General features: G+C 38.2%; 1 protein-coding gene across 6 annotated transcripts in view; it reads left to right on the plus strand.

The window, feature by feature from the left end:
- GPHN (gephyrin) overlaps window positions 1-15,817 on the plus strand; it is a 352,065-nt gene extending 336,248 nt beyond the window's left edge. For all 6 annotated transcript variants that reach the window (XM_081136828.1, XM_081136829.1, XM_081136831.1 and 3 more), the window contains 5 exons: window positions 3,742-3,815; window positions 8,172-8,236; window positions 11,603-11,706; window positions 13,576-13,672; window positions 14,836-15,817. In XM_081136828.1, the coding sequence (XP_080992954.1) occupies window positions 3,742-3,815; window positions 8,172-8,236; window positions 11,603-11,706; window positions 13,576-13,672; window positions 14,836-14,969 (474 nt within the window). In that variant the 3' untranslated portion in view covers window positions 14,970-15,817. The remainder of the gene's footprint in view (window positions 1-3,741; window positions 3,816-8,171; window positions 8,237-11,602; window positions 11,707-13,575; window positions 13,673-14,835) is intronic.
- The last annotated feature ends 8,243 nt before the right edge of the window (window positions 15,818-24,060 follow it).

The following is a 24,060-nucleotide window of genomic DNA, read 5'->3' on the forward strand; positions in this document are numbered from 1 at the left end:
ATGTGCTATTCACTAGGGTTTCATTATAGATATAATGTACAGGGTTCCTGTTCTCACAGACTCTGTGTTCCAATAAAGGGTGCATATCCGTTATCAGGCAGTTGCAGTATAACCTAAATGTGTGGGGTCTGAGGGTCATAGTATTATAAGAGCTCTTAAGAAAGGTCTGGATATTTCTGCTCTTGCTGTGATGGAGTGGCTTATTTGGATCAATCCCCCCACCAAGAACAACTATAAAAGCTACATTTAAATTGTTGAAAGAAGAAGAAAATGAAAAGATATCAGAAAAAAGTGAACTGCAGAGAATTAAAACTGAATTCTTCACCACATTTTTCTTCAAGGCATTTACTAATTCCTAAGTGGGGGGAGAGGGGAGGTGTAATGGCACAGGAGGTCAAGAAGCCAACCATAAAAGAGTAGCTAAGAAACTAAGGAAATGAACAGAATTTTTCACAGTCTTAGGAGTTCAGAGCCTGCATAGAGTTAGGGGCCTTGGCAAATTATCTCCGGTTTCAGTTTAAACCCTTCAAGGGCTGTGCTCTAGGAATAAGGACAAGCCGGAAATAAACCAGCCTTCACAAAGACTGAACTTTCCTTCAAATTGTCTCAATCTCTGACTGGACCAAGGTAATCTTAGTTTACCTTAACTGACTGCCAGAAGATATTAAACCCTTTCTGGAGGAATATATCATCATCCAGAGCCTCTTCAAATTTTTTTACCTCAATTTTTAAAATTACCAGCCCAAATGACTAAAAACTAGGAAAGGAAAACAAGATAGGAAAGCCCTAAATATGATGGACTTTAAAACACTGTAATTAATGTGTTTAATAAAAAGAAATGACAAAATTAGGAATTTCATTAGAAAACTAGAATCTACTCATAAGAATTAAGTGAAATTTTTAGAAAAAGGGTGAAAAAAGGCATAAAAGACATATGGGATATGGTAAAAGGTCTAACATATGTGTAACTGGAGCCCCAGAAGGAAAAGAGAGTAAGCAGAAGCAGTATATAGGAGATACTGGTAGAGACTTTTCCAAAACCAGTAAAAGACATCAAGTCAGAAATTCAAGGAGCACTGCTCATCTCAAGAAGGATAAATAACAAGAAACCATACTTAAGTAATTATAACAAAACTACTGAAAGCAAGGACAAAGAGAAAATCTTACCTGAAAAACACATTACCTTCAAAGGACCAGCAGTAAAACTATCAGAAATGATTTAAACAGAAATGATGGAACTCAGAAAACACTGGGATGGCATTTGTAAAGTGCTGAAAGAAAATAACTGCCTGTGTGGAACTGTGTATCCAACAAAAATTTCCTTCAAAAATTAAGATAAAGACATTTTTAGTTAAACAAAACTGAACAGACCTATACTCAAGTGAGTTTTTTAGGCAGAAAGATTATGGAAGCATGGAAATGCAGAAAGGACTGAAGGGCAAAAAGAAAAGAGGAAAGGGTTAATATGTAGGTAAATATAAATGAGTGCTGATTGTATAAAATATAATGCCTTGTGACGTTTAAAATATGTATAAATACATATTAAATGTTAATATAAAGTATATATATCATCTGTATAATATATGTAGAAAAGAGATATATAATACTTAAAATGTATATAGAATTTGTGGTATATTATAGCACAAAAAGCAGAGAGGAATTAGTAGAGTTAACATGTTATAAATTTCTTATATTGTCTGGGAAGTGATAAAAATACCAAATTATGGTAGACTGTGATAAGTCAAGAATGCATGTTGTAATCTCTAAAATAATAATAAAAGATTGTGTAACTAACAAACTAATAGAAGAGAAAGAAATTAAATAACAAAAAAAATTGATGACTCTAAAAATTGTCATTCTGGATTTAAATAAACAATGAATTGTATGATACTTATAAGCAGCACACTCTAAATATAAGAACACAGCTAATTGAAAGCAAAAGATTAGAAAAAAATTACAGTGGAAGATAGCTGGTGTGGCTCTATTGATATCAGAAAAAATTAGGGTAAAAAGGATTACTAGATATTAGTAGGGACATTTCATATATTTAAACGGATCAGTTCATCAGGAAAATACATTTCTAAATTTATTGCATCTAATAATACAGCTTCAAAATAAACATAAAAATAATAATCTATCATCCCACCCCAGAAATTAAGGGGAAGCTGAGAAGATGACTGAGACTGAGATAAGGATGGGGTAGAGAGAGGAGGGTAAAAAGAAATATTCCAGGCAGAAGGAAGGGTATTTTCAAAGACTGGAGGCAAGAAAGCTTTAAAAACTTGAAAGCAGTATAGTCTTGCTAGGTGGAAGGGAGGGAGGGAAATTGAGATCGATTGATTGATTGATTGATTGATTGAGGAATGGGACTGGGCCTGGCCAGGCATGGCTCAGCCATTGAGCATCTATCTAGGATCCGGGAGATCAAGATTCCATTCCTGGTCAGGGCACATGCCCAGGTTGCAGGCTTGATCCCCAGTTGGAGGCGTGCAGAAGGCAGCCAATCAATGACTCATCATTGATGTTTCTCTCTCCCCCCACTTCCTCTCTCTGAAATCAATAAAGATATATTTGGGGTGGGAAAAGGAATGAGACTGGGTGGAAATAGGATTGACTAATGAGAGAAATGGTTAGTAAAAGGGAGCTAGAAAATATAAGAATCATAGATATGATGTTAAAAAGACGAGACTTTTTCCTGGAAACCAGGACGTTCTTCAAGTATCATGCAGTGACTTGATGAGAATTATTTTCAGGAGATATCTCTTACTACTGTAAGGGGGGTCAGGATAAGTTGGAGGAGGTCCGGACTACTGGCAGAGAGATCTATTTCAATAATCCAAGTGAGATGATGTTGGCTGTGTGGGGCTGTGGTGATAGAAAGAAGGGCACCAATTTTAAAAATATAGTGTCCCATAGCTCTTGAAATATTTAAGATTTTAGTAGTTTGCTCAGCTCACCCTTGGATTAGTGAACAAGAAACTCAGTAATAGATCAAGAGGTTGAGAAATTTTAAGGACTGCAGCTTTTTTTTTTTTTTTTTTTTCTGTCTGCAAAACCAACTGCAGAGCAGTACTTCATTTCCAACTATTGGGTTTTGTCAGATCACTCTGGATTGGTCATAACCTTAGGTTGGTTGTGTTTTTGTTAGCAATTGTGCTAACAAACTCCCATGACTTTCTGTTTAGAGCTCTGTCCTACTTTTTATTTTTGTTAGCTTATTTAGAATTAGTAGTCTATGAGCAACTGTCCAAGTCTCTCCTGAAGGAAGGTATATTATTTTAAATCCATTAAGCAGATTAGTGTAGGATATATATGTGTGACTTCCTTGCCCTGGAACAACTTCTTAGGCCATATTTGTTAACATCCTTCCTTAGACATAAAATTCTGTCTTAAAAGAGAGAAAGTGACTCATCAAGTGATTTATATGTTAATGTGGTTATTTGGTTTATTAGCTAAGTACTCCTACTAGGATATATTTTTTATGAGGACAAGAACCTTGTCTTTTTTGTTCAAGGCCCTATCTACTGTACCTAGATTGGTACTCAGCATATAACAAGTGCTCAATAAGTATTTATTGAATGAATGAAGAATGAAGGAATATTTGTCTTAAGCAAGTTAACTTCACTAAAATAAGGTTGTTTTCTATTTTAATCTTATAAATTCATTTTACCTTTATTTAAAGTTTTGAAAATCTGGTATTCGAATGTCTGAAAGTAAAGTGATTATTTTTCATATTTGCAGGACTATCTCAAGCAGGTGCTGGACATTGATCTTCATGCTCAGATCCATTTCGGCAGGGTTTTTATGAAACCAGGGTATGAAAATAATATTGGTATATCCTGTGTGCTATGGGGTTGGTTTAGCTTGCTTTGACTAGCAATGCTTTAAATGCTTTCTTTTTACATACTTTATTATGGGTTAGCTATTCTAATAAAAGAAATATTATAGTATTAGAATTCTTTGCACAAGTGCAGCACCTATCTGAAATGGGTATTCATCTTCCTTATGAATCACTTGAGTTTGGTATAAAGAAAGCAAAGCAACTTTCCAAACCTTTTTCCCTTTAATTCCTATGTCTAGTGCCTTCTTTCTCTTTTTCTCTTTCTTTCTATACTGCTTGTCTCTCTTTAAAAATGTTTTAATATGAAAATTCTCAAACATCATACACAAAAATAGGGAGCACAGTGATCCCCGCATGAACCCATCACCCAGCTTCTGTAACTACCAACATTTTTTCATAATTGTTTTATTGACCCATCCCTTACCTTTTTGGGGGGACAGAGGGCTGGATTATTTTAAAGCAAATTCTAGATGTGTCGTTTTTATATACATCTCAGATAACAACAACAACAGCAGCAGTGTTCTTTTATGTAATCACAATGGTATTACCTCACCTAACTTAATAAGAATACCTTAATATCGAATACCCTGATCATATTCAAAATTCTCCTGTTTCAAGAAAAAGAATGCCTTCTCATAATTGTTTTGTTTGAATTTGGATTCAAGTCAGTTCACTCATTGTATTTGGCTGTTAAAGAACATTTACTGTCCCCCACCTTTTTTTATCATACCATTGACTTGCTGAGGAAACTGAATCATTTGCCCTAAACAAATGGATTTGGCTGATTGTTTCTCTGTGGTTGTGTTTAATTTGTTCCACTCTCTCCAAGATATTCTATAGGTTAGAAGTTAGGTCTGAAGGCTTGATTAGATGCAGATTCAACTTTTTTTCCTTTGCAAGAATACTTCATAAGTAGTATTTCATACTGCTTCTTACTGCCTCCCAGGAGGAAAGAAAACCACATACCAAGATCTTATACATCTCCTAAAATCTAATAACCCCCTAAGGAAGGACTGATTGGAGTTCTGTAATCAATTGTAAATCCTCAAAGAATGCCAAACATTGGTGTTGATGAAATCTGTGTGGCCATGTCTTCAGGCAGGAGTCTGCATATTCAGACCCCTGCTTCTCTAGAAACCTTTGGCTCCCTATTCAGAGGCTCAGTGTGGGTGAGCGTTCCAGCATACCTCCATGCCGGGGACAACAATAATGATGCTATAGTTCAGAATGATACTCTGATGGGTGCTCATGTGAACCCTAAGAGAGTAGAGGTGGGACTTACCAGTTGTTATGAGCTATGGGAACTATTAGCATATTATAGAAGCCTTTTTTAAGTGTCAAGCTAGCCCCCATAATCTTCCTGATTTACTGGGTACTCGTGTCAGTTCTAGGACAGCAGTCAGGCTTTATCTCCATGATTTTGCTGTTTAAGTATGAAGTTAAGATGATCCCTAAAGCTTTCTTCCCAACTTGATAGAGTTTAGAATTATTGGCACTTTATTTCTGTAGTTGCCCCAGTATGGCTACCACTACAAGGTTCTTTTATTATTAAAATTATTGGATATGGATAATTCTTATTGAGAATGTTTTATCTTAAGCAAATATTACTGTGGTATGGGTGCACAGGCCTTTATTTTCCTGCCCCTATGGGCAACACTAATTTGATTAGGGTACAGAGAAGTATGTCAACATGCTTCTCACTAACCCCCAAATTAAATGCATTATTCCCTTTGCAGTGAGAAAAAAAGCTGACATTACTTGCCCTCACCACTGGAAGAGAATTATTTGTTCTTTAAATTAATCTCAGCACCTGTGATGTGTAATTTTGGTACTCTTTATTTTCCATCTTTTATTTACCACTTCCCTCAACTTTGGGAGTTCATCAGTTCTTAACACTTATTCTGCTCACTTAAACTCATAACCCTCCATGACTTGTGACTGCAGTCATTGTATAAATTCTGTTACATTCTCACCCCAAGGGCAGAATTGAACAAAAAGTATTGAGTTCCAAGGTAATGGCTTCCTAGAGCTTAAAAAAGACTTCACAGTCTAGCAAAAGGACACTCATGGTAGCAGTGCATGGTAACAGAATGTCTTGTAATGGAATCTTTTCAAATAAGTTCCTTTAGAGAAATAATATTACAGTACATGTCTGCAAGATGCAAAAGATGATTTTAATTGGCTTTAAGTACAGTAGATGGAAGGTGTTATGCATTCCCTCCTCACTTTTACTATATGTGTTAGTTTGCTATATTAAAGTAGTTTAGAAGTTTAAATGGGCTTCCTTTACTTGGCCAGAATTTTATACTTGTCTAAAGGTAAAATTTTAAAGGTAATTGCTGCTTAATAGAACAAAACCAAATATAAAAGCTCAGACCAATTTAGCCTTGCTTTTCCCACATACATTGCATTCAGAATGTAATTAACCTTTCATTTTAGACAGAGATACTCAAAAAGTGCATTTGGAGTATTATCAACCAGATCCACCAATCACAATATTTTATGGGTCATCTACAATGAACATAGCTGTTTTCAAGAATGTATCTTGGAAATCATTTTCATCAAACAGTAACAATCATTGCCAAATAACCTATCTATCAATCAATATGACAATCTAATCTCATTTTCCTAAAGTACAGCAAAGACTCAGAAAGTAAGCAAAAAAACCCTCAGAGTAGCAAAAAACAGATATTACAAAGTCTGTATATAGCATACCCTGGATACAGAGCCTCATCAAATTACAAGCCATACAGTTAGACAAACCTTGGTTCAAATCTTTGTTTCCCCACTTAGTTAGCTGAGCGATTTGGGGCAAATTGCTTACTCTGAGTCTCAGTTTCCTCGTCTATAAAATGGGATGATAATTGTGCACCTCATGAGATTGCTGTGAAAATTAAATGAAATAATGGATGTAATGCATAGATTTTCTTTTAAAATAGTAACTTTTATTATTGCTATTGTTATTATCATTCCAACAATATAACTATTATTACTACTCTTTGGTTCCCAAACCTAAAGCAAGCTTTAAGGATCAAGATGATGGCAGTCTAGGATTAAGGGGAGCCACAGAAAAACACTGGTAAAACAAATCAGGAACAAAAAAAAGATGCCCTGGCCAGGTGGCTTGGCTGGTTGGAGTGTTGTCCATACAGCAAAAAGTGTTGCAGGTTCAATTCCCAGTCACAGCACATACCTAGGTTGTGGATTTGATCCCTGGTTGGGGTGCATACAGGAGATAATCGATCGATGTTTCTCTCTCTCTCCCTCCTTCTCTCTCCCCCTCTCTCCCACCATCCCTCCACACACTGCCTTCTCTCTAAAATCAATAAACAAATCCTCCAGTGAGGATAAAAAAAATTTTAAAAGAAACAGAAACAAGAACTATAGAAACACAGCCGTGTGGTGTAGGGTTATAGTTTATAAGTGAAAAAAATACGTAATACCCTTGTGACCCAAAATCACTGTATTATAGAAGAGTAGAGCAAGTTAATAATGATGGCTATAAGTCATCAAAAAATATTATTGCTAAAAGTAATGAGTGAGTGACCCATTTTTGAAAGACCAATCTGCAAAACAGTGAAAATAAAAACAATTCGGGTGCTTTAAAAGATAATTTTCCAACTACATGGAAATTTAAGCATCCCCTAAAGATTCTACATCAGTTGGATTCCATTAATACAATGAAAATTTTAGCTGAAATTCTGTGTAAAGGGTAGTCAATAGAAAAAAAATTACTGTTTTTACCTGCCCACCTTCTCCATGCCACTCACACTCCTCTCCATACCCCTGATGCTAAGGATTCATGTCAGAATCTTGAGGAAGAATAATTTGAGAATTTTTTAAATTACTATTTCTTTAATTTTGTTCTAGTAGTGGTATTTTATTCATTTTGACGTTTCAAAATACTCTCTTCATAGGAGTGAGGTTCTTACATTTATTGCTGAGTATAGTTTTAAAGGGTTGAGAAATAGATGCTCTTCTTGAGCAATAGGCAGTTATCTGATAGGCATGTATTACTAGGTAGTCTTCTGATGATAAGAATGATTGTTTTGAATCTCTAGCAATAATAGTATAGACATCATTAGCTAGATGGGTGTAGAAACTCCAGGATTTGGGGCTGGCAGGAAGGGAAAAATAACCAAAAGGAGTTTGGTTATTTGGAAACAATAGATGCTAACAACAAATTAATTTAAATGCTCTTGAAACACTTAGCGTATAAACGTTTAAAGAAGCAACAGAAAATTATTTTTATATGACAAGCTTTCTATGGAGAGCCAAGTAACAAAACTGGAGGACTTCACAGTCACTAACAATCTCTTTTTTTCTCTAGCCTGCCAACAACATTTGCAACCTTGGATATTGATGGTGTAAGAAAAATTATTTTTGCACTACCAGGTAAGAATAATTGAAACAGTTTATTTTGCCTTCCTGAAAAAAGAAGACCAAATTTTTTTTAATCCCAGGTGACCAGTCACCTGATTTGGAATCCAGAGCACTTGATTTGGAATCTAAAGGACCTGGGCTCAAGTCCTAGCTTTACTTACTTGAACAAGTCACTTAACCTCACTGAAGGTGTTTCTTCATCTATAAAATGGGGCTAATATCTACTTCACAGGGTTGGTGTGAAAGTCAAATTAGATAGTATCTTTCAGAGCACATACCAAACCCTAAGATGATAACCAAGTGTTAGCTGTCACTGGATCTTTCTGGGATACCTGCTTCTCCTTCTAGGAAACTGGTCAAAGTTAGCAGCTTAGTCATGTCCCACAACTTGAAGTAAGGGCCTAAAGGGCTGTGAATCACCCGTGCAAACACTAGGACAAGCACACAAAACTGCCTTTGGTTTCTGCCAGATTGGCCGGGGGGGGGGGGGGGGGGGGGCAACATGGAAGGAGGGGCTGCCAGTGCTGGTGCTTCTCAGCCAAATCCCAGGCATCATCGGTCTGCCTACATCACAGCCCTCACCCTCGCTGCCGCGTGAGTGGAAACTCGCATGCTCAGGTAGTGGTTATTTCCGGGGGAAGGGAATTACGAATAGCACTTTTTAATGTTTATCTGTGTTTTCTTAAAAGCCAAGTGGTTCATTTCATGAATTCAATTTTTTATTGAATTTTGGCTGTGTATTTAAAGCTGTGCTTTTAAAGCCGTTACTAATCTCGATAAATTCTAAAGCAGTTTGGAACTTTGTATATCTACTTGTTATTTTCAACTTTTAAAAGTATTCTCTAATCTGTAGCAGTGTCCCATTCTCTCTCTCTCTTTTTTTTTCTTTTTGGACACAAGTTCCTTCAGAAAATAACCTACTTATTCCTTTCAGATGGACAAATACGGTGGCTTTGAGATATTTATTTGCTTTTTATATTAAATAAGTCTCAAAATAGAGATAAAGAAAAGAAAGCAAGCAGAAAAATGTAGAACTTTAAAATCATTTTTAAAGCCCCCAAAAATGTATAAGCATAAAAGAGATTAGATTTCTATCATATAGGAGATTTTAAGAGAGAGGACATATAAGTAAGGAGTCTTCAAATTTTATCTGTAGTATAGAACTCCTTATGGCCTTCAATATATCCTTAGATATTCTAAAAACCATTATATAAAAATACAATCCTCTTTGTAGCTTTAATTTGCCTAGAAGGCACTGTTTACTTTGTCTACAGAAGCTATGATTCAACCTACTGACCATCAGTGACAAAAGAATATTAGAGTGGGAGCCTAATTCACCATTACTAAGGAAGTATTGTTTATCCACCAAAAAAGTTATAATTCAATAACCTATATTCAAATTACTGCTTTAATGTGAAATTTTCTCTGCTCAGCCTGAATAAACCTAAAGAGGGCAGCAAGCACTCACATGTTCAGGTTGTAGAACCAGCAAAGAAGTTCCTTTTACAAGGATTTTAAAATTCAGAGTTATATTTCTTCTTTCCCAAGGGCCATGCATTTAAAGCCATTACAAGTCTTGATAAGTTTTAAAGCAGTTTAAAGTTTGTGTATCTACTTGCTATTTTTGTAACTTTTTAAATTACTGTATAACACATTTTCACTATAAAAACATTAGAAAATAGTGATAAGCATTAAGAAATGTTATCAGTAATCCCCTTCCCCCCGAAATAACCACTATCTGCATTTTTTTATGTCAGTCCTTCCAGTCCTGTTTTTATAGAGTAGTGTTATAAAGCAATAGCAATTACAGGAATTCTGTAATCATTGTTAAATAAATAATAACTGATTTTTATTTCCAGAAAAAATTCCATATTTCTGTATTTTGAGGCAAGAGATAAGCAATTGATTCTTACTAAGAGTCTAGTTCTGTTGGACAAATCGTTTTTCTGTTGAAGTAATATCACTTGTCATTTTTTACAACTCAAAAAAATCTATGCTTAGCTACTTTTGTAGGTAGAAGAAATTAAAAGTATGGTTTTAGCTAATAATATGCTAAACTCACCACTGCCTTTTACTTTGATGATACAATTAACAGCACATAGCCAGGCCAAGGGAACCTAAAAATCTAATGGCCCCTCATATATCCCCAGCATTTACATACATATTCACATATAACTATATACAATTATTAATAAAATTAGAATTCTAGAACCAGAAGGAATATTGAGAATCATATAGTTCAACCTTGATTTTGTGAATGAGTTAAGTTAGACTCAAAAAAGTCTGGAACTCACCAGGGTCACACAGCTTAGTTAGTTAATATACCACACAAGAAACTAAATCTGTTATTCTCAGCCCAGTCATTTTTTTCATAACCAACCTTTCCTCTCTTCAAAGTGTGTGACATACCCAGATGCCTTCTTGGAGAGGTACAAATGAATTTCTCACATTTTTTAAATAGCTCTGAAAGAACTTGGTGTTTGAAGTAGTCCACTGAGGCTGTCATAACAGAATATCTCTGACTAGATGACTGGATTACAGATAACAGAAGTCTGTTTTCTCACAGCTCTAGAGACTGGAAATCTATGAGCTAGATTCAGGCAAGGTTAGTGTCTATTGAGGTTTTTCCTTATCTCCTCACTATGCCCTCACATGACCTTCCTCTGTGCACACACACTCCTGATGTGTCTTCCTGTTTTATAAGGACACCAGTTCTGTTGAATTAGGGCTTCACCCTTATGGCCTCATTTAATTTTAATTACCTCTCTAAAGGCCTTATCTCCAAATAAAGTCACATTGGGGGTTAAGACTTCAACAAATGAATGGGAGGAAAAACAACACAATTCAGTCCATGCAGTCTTTATCCTCAAGTCCTTCACATTTTAAATCATTTAGTTTTATTTTTTAAATTTAAAGAAATGTCTGGGTACAAGGGCTTATGGATAAATCTCTTTATGTTTATCCTACTTTCTAATACTTTTTGTACTAAGTTTTTTTTACTATAGAAATTTTTAAACATTTTAAAAATAGCAAGTAGACAACAATAAAAGGGGGGAATGGGTGACGTCTGTAATAGTGTCAACAACAAAAAACTAGCAAGAAGAAACTGCTTTAAAACTTACCAAGATTGGTAATGGCTTTCCATGTATAGCTCTCAGAAAGGAAGAAATAAATGGTGTTAACCAGCTTCTGAGGGTGCACCTTCTGTGGCATTTGGTTGACTGTAGATCTATTCTGACATCCTTTTGAATTCAAGGTGATTCAGAAGAGAAAGACAAGTAGTGACATCACTCTCTATGATACCTGAAGATATAAACAGTCATAATTATTTGGTAAATTTTCTGTGTGTACCATAATAACTGCTTGGTTGACTTTCAGGGAATCCTGTGTCAGCCGTGGTCACCTGCAATCTCTTTGTTGTGCCTGCACTGAGAAAGATGCAAGGCATCTTGGATCCTCGGCCAACCATCATCAAAGCCAGGGTAATGTTTTCTAACGACCAGGAACCAAAATGGAAGCCTAATAACAATTAAGAATATGATCTGGATCTAGAAACATCTAGAATTTTATACTGGTTTTGAGAAGAAATGCAGTTTTAGTCTCTCCTTTGTGATAGAAAATAGAGGGAAGGGTCCCTTTTATTCCCCTCCCACATTATTCCATGACTTCTAACATGAGTAATTTTCCCCAGCAAGAATCCATACAGGAGTGGAGATATAATGACAATCTGATGCAACTGATCCTTGTTTCTTAAGTGAATATAAATATCTCCTTTAAAGCAAACAACCCCATTTTGTAGATGAACAAACAAGTATAAGAAAGCCAAATAACTTGCTAGTACACCATCAGTTAGCAGTATAACTTGAAGGAGAACCTAGGTGTCAGGTATCATCTCATTCCCACATTTGTTCCGCTGTACTACCATGAAGCAATCAGTGCATTGCTGGGGAGGAAACCTGCTTAAACACTTGGCAGATTCCACAGCCATTTGAATAGCTCTTACAGTTAGTACCAGAGAACACACATACATACAGAGAGCGATTGAAAGAGAGATTTTTGCCCTCAAGTAAGCACAAAATAATTTAGGAATAATTGCAAGTTAAACCCCAGTAGATATGAAATACAATATAAACATAAGCAAGATTAAGTGAAAGAGTGGAGTGTGATTTAATAAAGGAAAACACCCTGGAATTAAATTTTATTCTGGATTCCAGAGGAAAAGCATGGATTGTCAGAGTCAGTAATTAGAATGCTTAAAAACATAGTAACCAGAGTGGATTGGAGACAGACTTACTTGAATCAAAATTTCCAATTTTCATTGTATCATTTTATCTAAACAATATCTCTGTTAGTTGAATAAAGCCTTTCTAGATGATTTAAGGTAGAGTAAGTTAAATGATTATTATGCTAGTAAAAAATGTTAATTGTTGTACACTGGAACAAGTCTTGTTTTCACTAATATTGAACTAATCTTTGGACTATTGTTCATAATTATATACTGTATAAACTTGTTCAGAGAATACCTTTTAGGCACCTGCTACTAACACATTATCACTTTAACTTATCAGATATCACTATGAATTTAATAACATTAAAAAAGCAATGGCCCCAGGTTGAGGGTTGATTGGCCATTCTGTGTCATGTATGTGAACTGAAGTTGCTATGATAGAAAGGACTTTCCTCTTTTAGAAGAATATGAAAAATGCCATTTCATAGCAAAGACTCATTCAGAGGAATTATTTTATTACCAGTGATGTGGCTAAGCCAAAATGATACAACTTTTAATAGAGACTACTTTTAGTTGCCTTAATGAGCTTCTATATCAGTATTGAGACATTAGGGAAATATTCAAGAGAAAAATAAAGTAGCTATCCCATTTATGTTAAAGATAGGTGTATGAATGGGTAACCGAACAGTACCTCTAAATATTTCCTGGATGGATGGATGGATGGATGGATGGATGGATGGATGGATGGATGGATGGATGGATGGGCATACAGATATAGATCTTGTTTTTTATTATTCTTGTTTAGGTCTGCCTCCTTTATTTTCAGTGTTAAAATTTTTGAGTTTATAGGCCAGAGGTGTCTTTCCTCACAGCCCATAATATTAGACTTGAAAAATAGGCCCTGTCCTTTTCACCTGCCCTTTTCGCCCCAGTGAAGACCAACTTCTTGGCCGCCTTCTCTCTTAATCAGAGCAACCAACCTCTGGACTTCCTGTATTAAGAACACAGGTGGCAGTTGTGGAAACAGCAAAATGCCAACATGTTTTTCATGTCTACTGTAAATTGCAGTTTTAAGGGATGGTCAAATGATCAGATTTGTTTTCTTTTCCTCCTTATTCTATAGTTATCATGTGATGTAAAACTGGATCCTCGCCCAGAGTACCATCGGTGTATACTGACTTGGCATCACCAAGAACCACTGCCGTGGGCACAGAGTACAGGTTAGTCATTCACACCTGCAGGTATGTCTATGGACCCATCCTGGCAAAACACACAGTTTTATATATAACCTCCTTCCTCGGGTATACCCAATTTGAATTGTTATACATTTTCCTTTTTGAAAGATTAGGTGAGTTAAATAGTCCTAAACAGTACTGCATAATAGGATAGCAAGAGTAAAAAATAATAATGGCTCTGGCCAGTTTGTCTCTGTGGTTAGAGAGTTGGCCCGTGGACTGAAGGGCCCCGGATTTGATTCCAGCCAAGGCCACGTACCTCAGTTGCAGGCTCCACCCCAGTTGGGGCACGTGCAGGAGGCAGCCAATCAATGTCTGTCACATCAGTGTTTCTCTCTCTCTCCCCCCTTCCACTCTCTCTGAAAAAGCAATGGAAAAAATATACTAGAGTGAGGATTTTTAAAATGTAATAATAATAATAATAATAATAAAGGTTTAGTTATTCTATGGAGCCATGTTTTCTAGATAAGCATTTGAAGTACAAATCTAGAATTACAAAAGATTTTTATCTGTTTCTTCAAACTATAAGTTTTGAACATAGCTTTGGTTATAGGAAAAGGAAGGATTATGGCTATGCCACCCTGAAATGTGAGATTTAAGCCCAATTATAATGCGATCCTCTGTAGCCTCTACTATACCGTAGATATTGGTAAAATTTAAGGGATGAGAAATCAATATTGATAATTCAGAGCTCTGTAGTTTCCTCCTCTAAACTTGATACTTTTATCCCCAACTTCTCCAGCTACATTTTACCAAATTTTTTCTGTGACTCGAATAAAATTGTATTGCCCTTTAAACAAGAGTCCTGTAAAGTACAGATGTCAACTAACACTAAGTACAGGGGCCTTGCCATCAGACACTTGAATTCAAATTAGCTGCCAAGTAGTAAGTAGGACCCTAAGCAAGTTTCTTCAACTCTTTTGAGCCTGTGAGAATTAAATAAGATGGCTAAGTGAAGTGCCTGCCACCTGTGGCAGAGGATACAGTTGCAAGGCTACCTGAAAAGGGTACTGGGAAGTCTGACCGTCTCTCCTCCTCTTGAAGACTGTGTTTCTATTCATGGCTTCCTACTTTGAAAAGAACTGCAAGGGCTCCAGATGTATCCACTGTGATGCTTATGCTGCTGTAATAAGAGTATTTCTTTCTAGGTAATCAGATGAGCAGCCGTCTGATGAGCATGCGCAGCGCCAACGGATTGTTGATGCTACCTCCAAAGACAGAGCAGTACGTGGAGCTCCACAAGGGAGAGGTGGTGGACGTCATGGTCATTGGACGACTATGATGGTCACCAGCGGGAGAAAGCTTTGATGCATGTCCACATATCATTGACTGTATCCTGTAATATGCAACGGCACAGCTAGTTTTTCTGATTTGGATAAAAGTTGATCTGTATAGTCAACATCTTGAACTATATTTCAAAAAGAATTTAAATACCTTTTAAAGAAAAGACACCTAAAAATAAATCTTAACAGACAACTCTTCTAATTATATCAAAGCAAATTTTTCCTTTCTTGCAAATTGCTTTGTGTGTTCAATGCTAGGTCTGATAGCGATAGCTTTTAGTAGACAGCAGTAGGTGCCTGCAGAACTTGTGTTTTTCTCATCTTTAAACAACTACTTATGCTCTTAAATCAAGGCTGTCTGCTTATTTATACTAGCGTAGGCAACACTTGGATTTCCCTTCTTAGTACGCTTCATACCCGCTTTCCAGAGAACTTCCGCTTGTTCTTTATCATGTATCGTGTTTATGTGCACAGTGCCACAGGAAGAGCGCCTGGGTGGCGGCCCTGCCCTGCCTCAAGGAGAGCCATCCTCACCGCTTCCGGGCCGTTTCTCCCCGGCAGCCTCACGGCACAGTACTCTTGGGCAGTAACTGGATACCTTTTATTTGAACAAACAAGTGGGGGGGAAATGCTTCCTTAAGTGCTGACAGCCTTTTTAACCAATACATTTAAAATTGTACAGAACAAAAAATAAAATCAAAGACTGATCTTGTACAGATATTAGTGTTACCAGCATTCATGTGGAAATCAAGAGCAAAGAAAAAATAATGATAAACAACTCTGTACCATAACATTTTCTGTAATGATACTGAAACTTAATGAATAAAAAAATCCTTGGTCATTATATAAAAATCCATCGTGTTGGCCTCGTTATTGAAAAAGAGAACATTGTCACGCTTTCTGATGTGGTTCTGCCTGATAAAAGGCACGTTTAAGATGACTTAGCAAGGTTAAGTGATAGCAGGAGATGTACAGTGCGGTATAATATACTGCATCTTTTACTGCAGGATCGTGATCCGTAGCATTGTGAAAATACAGATTAGAAAACAGAGAACCTGCGGCTGGTCTCGTCTTTCCGGTCATAGCTGGAGGGTAAGAAGCAAATTTAGAGGAAAGATAGTTAATAATTTAGGAGGAAAAAACTATTTAAATTCTTATTTAGGTGCCATAAAAACAAATTTCAAGCATTTACAGTTCTTTGGAATGGAGGGAGTAAAAGTAAGTAGTAAACCAGAAAATTTCAGGTGAGAACCTAGTCATGGCTTGATCATGTTAGAAAGAAAGTGAGAAATGGGAAGAATCTGTGCTAGTCACAGAAAATGCGACAAATGAAATATATTCCATCCGCATGGCTCCTTTAAGAAAAATTTAGGGGCACTTTTCAAATGGTGGTGACAGGAAACATTGAATATGCTGTAGGGTATACTTAGTAAGACGAACAACAGGAATTGGCCTCCTGGTGAGCAAAGTGCTAAATGATGATGAATAAAGCCAAGTCGCAAGCAACTGATATTTAATCCTGATATTTGATGTTTCCAGAGTTGAAAATACAATATTCTATATTTTAAGTTTTCTTTTATATTTGCAATTAAGGAAGATAAGGTTAGTTAATAGAGGTCAAATGAAAGGTTCTGAACAGTGCTTTACTTACATTCACTGAAGGAATATTTACTGATCATCTAATATGTACTTGGGTACAAGGTAGATCATGCTGCTGTTTACACAGGTGAGTAGAGATAGTAGCTAACGTTAACTCCATCAAGGGAGTTTAAAAACACCTGCAAGTAACCATAAAGTTGGATATTTTTGATACTTGAACATACACGGTAGAGTGTGTAGAATGTGATAAATGACATAATTCAGATTTAAAGAGTTGGAGAAGTTCAGATGATAACTTCCTACAAGGTAAGATTTCAGGGGATAAGATGGCATCTTAGTGGGTCTTAAAGGAAGTGTACAATTTTAAAGATGATGCAGGAAGAAGGGTATTCCATAAACAGAATTATGGACAATTAATAATAATTATTTTTATTATATAATGTAAGCTCTACAAGGGCAAGAATTTTTGTTTATTTTATTCACTTACATTATCCCAAGTCCTTAGAAGATTTCCTGATGTATGTACATATGTGTAGGCATCAGTAAATATTTGTTCAATGAATTACATTATATAGAGGTTACTATACAGCCAGCACTTTTCATTTGTTTAATTTGCACAACCACCCTGTAAGGATTATTATTCCTATATTATAGATGAGGAAGTTAAGGCACAGAAAGAGTAAGCAACTTGTCCGTGGTCACACAGCTAGTAAGAGGAGGAGCCAGGATTCAAACTTAGCAATCTGGCTTCAGAGTCCATACTCTTAAACACCAAGCTACAGAAACAGAAAATCAATCTGAAGAGGACAGAGCCATTGGGAGCATCTTACTTTGGAGTGTTGGAGGGAGAAGGCCATGAATGGAACAAAAGTAAGAGCATTTTGTGGAAGAGAAGAAGCCAGGTAGAACAGTGTCCCAAAAGCCAAGGAGGAGAGCTTCAAAAAGGAAGGATAATCGACTACAAAAAGGAAAAGACCAGGAAGATGAAGGCTCAGGAAGGTTTGTTGATAAGGCAACCGTTCATGAGCCACAAAAGTGCAGCTTCAGTAATGGGCTGAGGGCAAAGCCAGATCGCAAACTAGAAACCGTAAGTATGTGCCCTTCGGAACTTGTGCAGAAGGAAAATAGACACAGGATGGTGGCTTGAACCAATAACAAGGTGGAGGAAACATTTTGTGGGTTTTGAGAAAAGAGAAGCAACAGTAGTGGGCATATTAAAATCCAAGAGTCAGGTTCCAGATGGAGAAAGAGGAAGGAAGGGCTGGATTCAAGGACCCTGGTGGCCCAAGTAGCCTGGGAAAGAAAAGAAACGTTTTTCCTTCTGAGTTAGAAAAGGGAAAAACTATGAATACATTTGAAATAAAGGAAGTTTATTATTTTAGTTGATTTATTGGGGTGATGTTGGTTCACAAAACCATTCGGGCTTCCAGTGAACAACACAAACATCACCTGTGCCCTGCACCGCGCGCCCTTCACCCCAGACAAAGCAGCGCCCCCCCCGCCCACGTTGCCCACTGCCACCTACCCCCTTCCTTCTGGCCAGCACCACACTGTAGACTGTGTCTAGGTGATGTTTATAGGCTTTTTTGCTTAATCCCTTCACCTTCCTTTATCCAGCCCCTAACGCCCTTCCCTGTGCCGGCTGTCTGTCTGCTCCATGCATCCAGGCCTCTGGTTCTGTTTTGTGCATCAGTTTATTTTGTTCATTAGATTCCACATATGAGTGAGATCATGTGATACTTGTCTTTGTCTGACTGACTTATTTTGCTTAGCATAATACTCTCCAGGTCCCTCCATGCTGTCCCAAAAGGTAAGATTTCTTTTTTCACAACTGCATAGTATTCCATGGTGTAAATGTCCCACAGCATTTCTGTCCACTCACCTACTGATGGGCGCTGGGCTGTTTCCAGATCTTGGCTATTGTAAATAATGCTACTATGAACATAGGGGTGCATATATTCTTTCAAATTAATGTTCCCAGGATCACTAGGTCCTAAGGAAGTTCCATTTCTAATTTTTTGAAGAAACGGCATACTGTGTTCCATAGTGGCTGCACCAGTCTGCATTCCCACCCGCAGTGCACTAGGGTGCCCCTTTCTCCACACCCTCGACAGCAGGTGTCATTTGTTGATTTGTTGATGGAGCCATTCTGACAGGTGGGAAGTGATACCTCATTGTGGTTTTAATTTGCATCTCCCTGATGATTAGCGATGTTGAGCATTTTTTCATATGTCTGTTGGCCATCTGTATGTCCTCTTTGGAGAAGTGTCTATTCAGGTCCTTTGCCCATTTTTTAATTGGGTCGTTTGTCTTCTTGGTGTTGAGTAGTACAAGTTCTTTATATATTTTAGAAATTAACCCCTTGTCAGATGTATCATTGGCAAATATGTTCTCCCATTTAATTTAAAAGTTAAGGTTCAGTGAAATGGTTCTACTTGACAGAGTGGAAGTCTCAATGTCATCTAATCTATTTGCATTTATTTGACCAAAATTATTTTAGAATCACATATATATGCTGTATTATATGCTTTCTCTTAGTAATTGATATTTACATAGAGACTATATAAGTCATTTTATTTTATTTTATTTATCTTTATTGTTGGAAGTATTACAGATGTCCCATTTTTCCCCCATTGATCCCCTCCACCCTGCATCCACCCCACCCCCAGGCCTTCCCGATACCAATGTCTGTGTCCATAGGTTATGCATATAGGCATTTAAGTTCTTTAATTAATCTCTCCCCACCCACTTCCCCACCCACACCTTCCCTCTGAGATCCCTCATCTGTTCCATGTTTCCATGTCTCTGGAGCTATTGTGTTCATCAGTTTATTAAGTTCTTTAGATTCGACATAGAAGCGAGACCATGTGATGTTTGTCTTTCTCTGCCTGGCTTATTTCACTTAGCATAATACTCTCCAGGTCCATCCATGCTGTCCCAAAGGGTAAGAGATCCTTCTTATTACAGCTGCATAGTGTTCCATGGTGTAAATGTCCCACAGCTTTTTATCCACTCATCTACTGATGGGCACTTGGGCTGTTTTCAGATCTTAGCTATTGTAAATTGTGCTGCTATGAACACAGGGGTGCATAAGTTCTTTCTGGTTGGTGTTTCGGGTTTCTTAGGATATATTCCTAGAAGTGGGATCACTGGATCATAGGTTCCATTTTTAATTTTTTGAGGAAACTCCATATTGTTTTCCACAGTGGCTGCCCCAGCCTGCATTCCCACCAGCAGTGCACTAGGGTTCCCCTTTCTCCACACCCTCGCCAGCACATGTTGTTTGTTGATTTGTTGATGGAGCCATTCTGACAGGTGGGAAGTGATACCTCGTTCTGGTTTTAATCTGCATTCCTCTGATGTTTAGTGACTTTGAGCATCTTTTCATATGTCTCTTAGCCATCTGTATGTCCTCTTTGGATTTGGAGAAGTGTCTATTTAGGTCCTTGGCCCATTTTTAATTGGATCAGAAGATGTTTTTAGCTTCTTACTTATAGATATGTGGAAGTTAAGCAGTTCCTTTTTAACCTGCTTTTTTGGTTCTATGTGTGGGTTGTTTCAAGCCATATCACACAATGAAAAAAGAATATAAGCAAGTTTACCAAGTAAATGCTATTAAGTGATGTGCAGATTATAGCAAGTGGATTCTTTGGATGGCTTTCATTTTTGAAATTATTTGCCAACAAAGCTTTGTGGATCTAACCCATAATGAACTCTTGATCTTCATGAAACCCTACCGAGGTAAGTCATTATTATTCCCAGTTACAGAAAGTGGAGGTTTGTGTAAGCGCAGAATTCAAAGCAGATAAACTATGTATCTTGTTATTCCAATGATGATGGATCGAAGTTAAATAATACATTGCGCTTGAACATGCTTATAAGAAATAGCAAGCTGGACTCTAACAGAAAGGTACGTTATTACAGAGTTCATCCACAGCTTGGCCTAGAACTAAAATGTTAAAGAATTAATCAATGCTGGCCATTTTGTATGGTCAGTTACCAATATTTCTCCTGTAGTCTTTTGTAATAATGAAATAATTTATTAAACAAGCATTTATTAAGTTTTTACAGTAGCACGCCAGTCTCCATGATAGGCACTGAGGATACAGTGGTGAAGGAGATAGACTGACATCCAACTGGAGGAGAGAAGAGTATGAGAAAGCAAAAAAAAGGGGAAAAAAAGATTTTTAATAAAGATTATGAAAAGTCTATGAAGAAATGCACTGGTATGTTCGAGAATAAGTGGGTGGAGGCTTAAATCATATTCAGTTGTTGTGTCAGGGTCCAGCCATTTAAAAAGGCAGAAATCACACTAAGAGACTTTAATGTAGGAATAAGTTAAATAGGTATTGAAAACCTGGGAAAGCACAAAGGAAACATTAAGATGTCCGAGGTAATAACTGTAGGAAGCAATGACCACAACGAGGGCTGGGGAGGTGGGCAAAAGCAGCTAAAGTAATCAAAGCCTAGAAGCTCAGGGGTCAGACCCTTTTGAGGGAGGACTCGACCTCGTAAGGAGAGCCCTGCCCAGGCGTTGGTCCTGAGAGCACACCAGAAAAAGTCTAGAACCAGTTGCTGTTGCCAGGGTGACAGTGACAAACAAAAATAAACAGGAAGGAACACCAGTGTCGTCGCCCCCACTCCCCCTCGCTTGCAATGAAACCTCTAGTCTAATGAAACCTCTTGTTGAACCTAACAGGGAGGTTGGCTGACAAAAGCAATGAGAAATATAGTTTGCAGAGCTCCAGCCCCAGCCCCACATTGCGGAATGCAAGGGCGGATTTGGAGCTAAGAGACAATCACGTGTCAGGAGATCGAGGAAGGGCTTTCTAAACAAGTAACATTTGAACTCAGATCTGAAGAATGAAAATAAGCCCCATGTGTTAAGAATTGAGAGAAGAGCATTTCAGACAGAAAAGGGCTTAAACAGTACATCAGAAAGGAGACGGGAGCATGAGGAGGGAGGGGGAAGTGGTCTGAGATGCAGCTGGAGGGAACTAAAGCCAGGATGGAGCCAGCTCACACTCACAAATGTATAGGCTCCTGGGCGTTATACTAAATACACACACACCCCTTATGACATATGTCAGGTATTCTAAGAGCACTGGGAAGCCACTGATGGTTTAAGAAAAATGATAGATTATTTACTAGCATCCGTTGAATACAAGGCAACATGCTAGACAAGGGTTCCCGCAAACAAAGAACTCCTTCTCTCTACCTCCTACACCTGTTCCTCTGCCTATATTTTGTTTTCTGCTTAATGACACCACCCTTTACCCAGTTTCCCAAACCAGAAACGTCTGAGTCATTCTTTCCTCTCACTCCCCACATCCAGTTAGTCACCAAATTCTGTCAACTCTAGTAATAGTTCCTAGGCTAACCCTCTGTTCTCTCTTCCCACTGCTACCAACTTGGTCTCTGTACCTCCAGATTGCCTTCGTGCTGCGACCAGCATGATCAATCCAGAACATAATCTCTCCATGCTAAACTCCACTAGAAAACTGTGGCAGATGGGCCCAAGCCCCCAGTAGGCACCCAAGGCCCTCTACAATCTAGCCTCACCCTCCTCCACCTTTATATTTCCCCCCTTCAACTTTATGTAAACCTGACCATCTGCAGTCACCCCTTCAAGCCATGTCATTTTATGCCTCGGTGCCTTTGCTCAGGCTGGCTAATCTTTTAAGATTTAGCTTGGGCATTAATTCTTCCAGGAGCCCTTCCCTAAATCCCCAGATTGAACTAAGTGTCCACCCTCTGTGCTCCTGCTTATCACTGCATTGAGTTGGAATAATCTGCTTCCATGATCCCTCCCCCACTTCACAGTAAATTCCCTGAGGCAAAGACTGTTCACCTTCGTACCTCAGTAAATTGTAGGTATTCATTACTGAGCTGACCAACAGAATTGACCTTGCATTACACTCAGCGAGTAACAGGAGACAGACCTGGCAGAAAAGCTTCATATCCCAAGCTTAGAACATGGGAAGATTCCCTGCAGGCATAAGCAAGTGGGCGTCTCATGAGGCGCAGGACAGAGGGCTGACTGTGGCATCATCTCCAAATGAAGTTGTACGTGAGGTTTCATACTCTGTGTGTATTAAAAAGCATGAATATTTTAAAAGTGAATATTGAAATATGAATGATTTTTATTTCCTCTCTTTGCTCCTTTTTATTGATTTTGAGAGAGAGAGAGATCTATTTGTTCCACTTATTTATGCATTCATTGGCTGTTTCTTCTGTGTGCCCTGACTGGGGATCGAACCCACAACCTTGGCGTATCAGGATGATGCTCTAACCAACTGAGCGACCTGGCCAGGGCCTGTTGCTTCACTTTTTAATATACTGGTAGCCTCCAAAAGAAAAAAAAAATGGAAGTGAGATAATATCAAACTGTTTCATCAAGGTACATACATCATAATTAAATTAATAACATCAACTTGGAAGAGGTGAGATCAGATTGATGCAAAATTGTTTCTTGCCCCTGGGGCAGGAAGAACAGGTACATGGCAAGTGGATCATGCAATAACTATGCTGGATGAAGAAACGGGTAGCTAGGCATCTAGTCTATGGCAATCAGACAACTAGAGGAAGAATTTGTCCACGCAAAAGAGGGCATTCAGGATAGAAGACAGGAAAGGGAGTGTCTGAGGCAAAAATAACAGAAAACCCTTTGAGCCTGCACTTGGAGAGGCTGCCCTGGCCTGCAAGGTGAGCTAGTTATTCTGGAGCACTATCACCAGAGCCTGAGACCATTAAACATTCAAGTTATACATCAGCCCTCAGCTCTGCTCCTGGGAAAACTGCCTGGTATTCACCCTGTGGAGTGGATCCTGTGGACTCTCTGACACCAACACCCAGTCCCAGATAGAAGTTCCAGTTCTTGAGGAAATAGGAACACTGTCGTCCCCTCAAAAACTAAGAGAGTTCATGTTAATTCTAAGAGACTGACTGTCCTCTGGGCCCTGTCAAAAGCGAGTGTTTCAATCTAGGATATGGCGACCCAAAGGAAGTGAATTCACCAAGGTAACGCCATCAGCGCCCCCGCAGGCCTCAGTGGTCCGCTAGTGACCCCTGTGCCCTTCCATCCTCACGAGCAGGCGAGGAGGCAAGTGGGCAGGTGGGCGTCTGCAGCGCTTGACCAGAGCACAAAAGGCAAAGAAGGGGTATCTTGGGAAAGGGGACAACCTCCTAAGCACACAGAAAAGCAGACACAACCTAACCGCGTAGCCTCGAGAGAACAGCGTGTGCGTCTTCAGACTCATTCGTCCACCCAGCAATTACTGGGTGCCAGCTATGGATGTGTCCAGAATGCGCTTGACGGCAGAGATCTGAGACAAAGAGGCCTCTGCCCTCTAGGAAAGGAGGCTACCGTCTTTTGAAGTTTCCTGTCACAGAAGCTCGAAGTGACTCAAATATCCCAAGTCTCTGAAAAGTGGCATGTCAGGAGCTTGAATGATAAATATTCAGCTGAATGATAAACGATATAAAGTGTTT

This window comes from Miniopterus schreibersii (genome assembly GCF_964146895.1).
Source record: "Miniopterus schreibersii genome assembly, chromosome: 1".
Taxonomy (NCBI): domain Eukaryota; kingdom Metazoa; phylum Chordata; class Mammalia; order Chiroptera; family Miniopteridae; genus Miniopterus; species Miniopterus schreibersii.